This window comes from Condylura cristata, unplaced genomic scaffold (genome assembly GCF_000260355.1).
Source record: "Condylura cristata isolate star-nosed mole 26May11 unplaced genomic scaffold, ConCri1.0 scaffold00002, whole genome shotgun sequence".
In the NCBI taxonomy this organism is placed as follows: domain Eukaryota; kingdom Metazoa; phylum Chordata; class Mammalia; order Eulipotyphla; family Talpidae; genus Condylura; species Condylura cristata.
In genome coordinates this window covers 43,677,782-43,683,196 of record NW_004567103.1, presented here as the reverse complement: position 1 = coordinate 43,683,196, position 5,415 = coordinate 43,677,782, and the positions used below count along the sequence as shown (strand labels likewise).

The following is a 5,415-nucleotide window of genomic DNA, read 5'->3' as shown; positions in this document are numbered from 1 at the left end:
CAAAAACGGGGGGGTGGGGAGGGAAGTGCATGGGACTATGGTGATGGCACACGGGTGACTTGGTGATGGGAAACCCGTGGGGATTACAATTGAGATGGCAAAAAAAAAAAAAATTGTACAAAATGATGTAAAAATAAACTGTTATAAAATTTAAAAATTTTTAAATTTTAAAAAATTCAGTTCAAGGGCCCTCTCTGGTGGCACAATGGGTTAGGACACACACTGCAAGCTAGCCACAGCCACTTCAGTGCTAGTTCGATTCCTCATCCACATGGCATGACAGACCTCTTGGTCTCGCCCGCTGGTCCCCTCAACAGTGTACTCTGTAGATCTGCCTGTTCTGCTCCCCTCTCTGTCTCTGGTAAATCCTCCCACTGGGACCTCTGGCCTATACCCCAGTTCTATATGCATAAATAAATAAATCTTCAAAAATAATTCAGTTCAAGACCTAACCAGTGGCTCAAGGGGTTAAGTTTCAGCACTATGAAGCTATCAGCAGCCATGTAGCACAGTTCAATGGCTGGCCAGGGATGTGACCAGCGACCTCTCCTGTCCCACCCACTGCTTCCTTCAGCAGTGTATTTCAGTCAATCCGTCTGTTCTGTTTCCTCCTGTCGCTGGTGAATCCTATCACACCCCATCCCCTCATCTCTGGCCTGTACCCCAGTTCTTGTATGCATAAATAAATCAATCTATTAAAAAAATTCCCCTTATATGGCTGCATTCCACATGGACCCATATTTTACAGAACCATCCTGATGGAACTCCCTTTGACGTATGGCTATTTAGTTTCTCCTTTAATTCTATTCATCCAATTTCTTTTTCTTGTTTAAAACAACAAGAATTTGTGTTACTTACAAAGAACCCTACCCGATATAATTAGGTCGTTCTACAAAGAGGGGTATTTACAATTAAACACAACTGCCAAACTCATCTAACTATTTCTTTATTAAAATAAATGAATTTTACTGCTTATAATGTATATCTCAATAAAATTAGGGAATGTGAGTAAAGGATATTAAATTTTAAAAACCCAAATAGCACATTTATACTAGACAGTAAAGTGTTTTTAGGTCATTTTCATATACATTGATTTTAATATGTTCCATAGCTAAAAAGGTTATATAGAAAATACTTCTTGAGATGGCCCTTTTTAAAGTAGTCCCATTTAAAGTCAAGCTGCATTGGCTGCAGTGATTCTAGAATAAGAAAAGCATGTTAGTAACTGAAAACTATATCTTGCTTACTTTGTATGTTGTGAGCTTTATTGCTTTATTGCTCACAACATACATAATGACTTCTCTTGCTTTCAAGTTTATTGACAGGGCCCTACAGTACTTTGCTTAATTATTTGTTTTGCTTATATTTCCACTCTCTATTTAGTCTTACTTTACAAGCAGCCTATATCACAGCAGGAAACCCTTCAAAATGCAAACCTCTCAAGCTTCAGGAAAGATTGAAATTAGGACAGCCACACTTGTTCATGTTTTACATTACAAGAATTTAAGAACTGCCTTACTTATTCATATCATGCTCCATTCAATAAGCAAATTCTGACAGAGGCCCCAAGGAAACCATAAGAGAACATGGTTGTCCTACCAGCCACCAATCCAAAATACCTCCAGTCATCTTAATAAACCCTTATTGCCTGTTACCGATTAGTACATATAACCACTTTTGAGATATTTTATAATTTAAGCTTAATAAGAGACTCTAAAAATAGGGAAAGTAATTTAAAAAAAAAAGACAGACTTTGAACATTCAAGTTGCATGTATACAGATTTACATAATAAACTCTACATAATTACCTTTCACTGTTATTTGCAAATAAATGATTCACTTTGATTTTAAACATAACAAAACTCACAATTTTGCTCTTACAACTTTCAGATTTAGCTTTATAAATTTTCCTTTTATACCAGGTGATTTCCAACATTAAACTCAAAATTGTCAACTTTTCCTTTTATACCAGGTGATTTCCAACATTAAATTCAAAATTGTCAACTTCTCCAATAAAAATCCAGCCATCTATCTGACCCCTGATCTCTCAAGAATCTTACTAAATCTATAAAAGGCTTCTAAAATCTATTTCCTAAAGGACCCTACTGTAGGTAGTCAACGTAGGTAGGTGGTGAACCTATAGCCAGCCAGCCCCAAAAACAATTTTAAACTACTCTAATCTCACTTAAATTCAACTGTATCTCCCAACAGTGTTTCACACAGAGGTAGCAGTTAGAACAACGTGATGTTTTAACTCTCATTACTTCTAGTTTAACAAAACAAACACTATTGGTAACATGTTTCAACACAGTATCCAGTGGAAAATGAAAATACATTAAAACCTAGTTTTGCAACATATTACCATTCCGACTTCCTAGGCTCTGGATTTTAAATGTTAATTACTTTATAAATTCTCATCCTACAAGACTCAAAATATTTACAAGAAGAAAACTAAAAAAGCTCAACAGTCACCTACCCAACGTTTGGTAATCCAACAATGCCAATTTTCAATGAGGTTCCAAATCTTCCAATGATTGGGGGTGGTTTAATTCCATCACCTCCCTTTTTGGGGGGCATCTGCAATGTCAAAACACACATGAACAAAATATTTTGCTATTCCCATCAGCTAAGAATACATTTCATCAAATACAAAATACATTTCATCACATAAATTATAGAACTGAATAGATTAAGAATAAAGCATTCTGTATATACCAACCCAAAACTGAGAGAGCCAAAAACACATGAAAAGTAAAAACAAAAAAGTTCTGTAAAACTTCTGATAGTTGTCAAAACAACTTCTGAGACGTCCTAGAAAGACTGATCTAAAAATATGGCTCTAGGAACCAAAAATAAAATACTAAAATTTAGTTGCTAATCATCTATTTTGACTATTCACAAAACACTTTCTTAACTTGACATTTGGTAATACAAATGAAAGCACAGTAAGAATCATATCCATTCCAGAGCCACTAGCAACCAAGTCACCTACCAAACCATTCCTCTTCTCTGGAATCTGTTCTTTCCCTCTTGCCCCACAAGCCCCACGGAATGAACACACGCCAGTAGCAAGGTCCTCAAGCAGCATCATCCCTGGTTATTTCTCATGACAAATGAATCCACTAACCCTTTTCTCTACAAATCTAAACTTTCTCTGTCCCTGAAAATCAGACTCCAAGTTCCCGCATGCACCACTGATCCCAATTTGCTACTGGAAGTGAGCTGGGAAAGGACTACAACCTCACCTTTAGAAGCTAGGGATAAAAAAAACCGATTCCTATCTTTTGAGTCCAGCTGAACCTCGTGGGGCCACGCTGAGGCCCAGCTCATGAAGTGATACTCATTCAAATCCCTACTCCCTGGCAATCGGGGATCTTCCCTTCTCGGGGTTCACCTGTTCCCGGTCAAACGCCCGGCCTCCGTAACACAGCTGCGTGAGCAGAGACTCGTGTCCAAGTCCTTGGGCTTCCAACCGAGGGGTGGCCAGTGGCCCAGCCAAAGCGCACCCCACCCCACTCCCCCGCACACCCAACATGATCCCCCAGACTGGGCCACTGGCCGTCCACAACCTAACGAGAAGGCTCTCCCCAGGATGTGCCAGGGTGAAGCGTGGGCCGCTCCCGGGACGCGCGGCCTAGTTCGAGAGCACCTCATTCATCCACACCCCACACCGCTGCCCTCGCCCCATTCGGCCGCCCGGCCCTGACAGGAGAGCGATCTCCGACCTCTGCGTAGGGGACGGAAAACACGGCGTGGAAGGCGCGAGCGTCCTCCTGAGGACCTCACCGTGCTCGCGGTGGGCGAAGACACCCAGCGCCAGCAGCCGCGGGAGACGGGTCCAGCCGGCAACTAGAGGCGGGGAGGAAGGAGGAGAGAGCGCAGGCTCGGCCCTCCACCGAGCTGCACGCACTACGGTGGCGGCGGAACGGGCGGGCCGGGCGCCGGGCTGCACCTGCGCGCAGGCTGCGTGTCCCGCCCCGCCCCGTGCGCCCGCTCATCCCGCCCATTGGCCCGCCCGGCCGGAGGAGGCGGGAGCAAAGTGGGCGGAGCCACGCGGCGCCGGAGGGGCGGGAGGCCCTGTCCCCTACCCCCTCCCCCTCCGCTCTGCTGCCAGCGTCACCCCGCTGAGCACGTGGGGCTTCTGGGCTGCTGTTCTGCGCTTCTCACCCTGGGCGCGCCGCCTGTTACCCGCGCACGCTCACAGTACTGGCTTGCATCCCGCCGCGCGCTTCACTCGCGGGATCCCGGAGCACCCTCGTCCTGCCGGTCAGCTTGGATCGTCTGCGGTCAGGCGGACTGACCGCCAGCCCTGCGGACAGCCTGCGCCGCCCACCGAAGGCTCAGGAGGGCTTCAGCCCAGCTTCCTTTTTCTACGACTTTCTTCTGTCAGTGCAGATGGTGAAGCTATTAAACTAGGTCAAGGAAAAAAGGGCTAAGGGAAGTTTATAATCTGAGGATTCCTTCGTCGCCTTGTTTTTACTTCTTCCCCGGGAGGTTTGCTGCCTCTGGCTTCCCGAATGTTTGCTGCAAGCAGTTTCCCTGGTCTCTACCCTTTTTTCTTCTGGGCGGCTGAGAACCAGAGCCTTTGGAATTTGGGGAACGTCGATTCCAATTTGGATTCTACTGTTCATTAGCTGTGTGACCCTGAAAAAAGTAACCTCCCTGAGATTCAATTTCCTCCTGGATAAAATAAGACTGTTGAGACCTACTTTGAGTGGTTATTTTGAGGATAAAATGAGCTGTGTGTAGAGAGAGCAGCCACAGTATCCGGCAAATATAAATGGTAATAAAGACTGTTAATAGTAGAGCTTCGTTCCATTTTACCCATGTCTGACTACACCATGACTTCCATCTGTAAAAGGAATTATTTCACTTTTAAGGTCTTGGCCTTCAGTGTGCTTCAAGTATTTGTTGCAGTGCATGTAATGTTTGTCCAAAAACTATCACACTAGAAGCTTCTTTCAAAGAGATGTTGCTAGTAGACAAAAGGATATGAGGTGGTTTACAGATGAGGGAACAATATCTGAAAAGTTACGTGATTTGCTTGAAGTCGCACAATTAGTAAAGGGCAGAAACCAGGATTCAAATCCCAATCTAATTGCTCCCCTTAAGCCAATTTTTTTCTAAAAGAGACTCCTTCCATGACATCAACTGATTTCATTATTTATAATGAAAATTGTATTAATATTTTCCTTGCTATGAGAGTGACCTTTATTGAAATTTTGAAAATTCTCAATGATATAAGCTATTTGATTTTATTTTAGTTATATAATATTTTTTTCTTAACAGCATTCATAAATATATACTGTATTCTCTCAATCTAGCTCCCTTGTCAAAAAACATGTATTTATAAAACAGGAGTCTGGCTGCTTTCTCACTATAAACAAGGAAACTACCATCACATTTGAACCCATA

The 5,415-nt window shown here is 43.1% G+C and overlaps 1 protein-coding gene across 2 annotated transcripts in view; it reads right to left on the bottom strand.

Annotated features, from left to right (window-relative positions):
- The window catches only part of OLA1 (Obg-like ATPase 1), a 140,184-nt gene extending 136,222 nt beyond the window's left edge, over positions 1–3,962 (bottom strand). The window contains exons 1-2 of one of the 2 annotated variants that reach the window (XM_004674521.2): positions 3,787–3,962; positions 2,477–2,577 (exon numbers count right to left, since the gene is read on the bottom strand). In XM_004674521.2, the coding sequence (XP_004674578.1) occupies positions 2,477–2,577 (101 nt within the window). In that variant the 5' untranslated portion in view covers positions 3,787–3,962. Of the gene's footprint in view, positions 1–2,476; positions 2,578–3,725 lie in introns of both variants that reach the window. The other variant, XM_012728922.1, reaches the window with a different exon arrangement.
- Between the last annotated feature and the right edge of the window lie 1,453 nt (positions 3,963–5,415).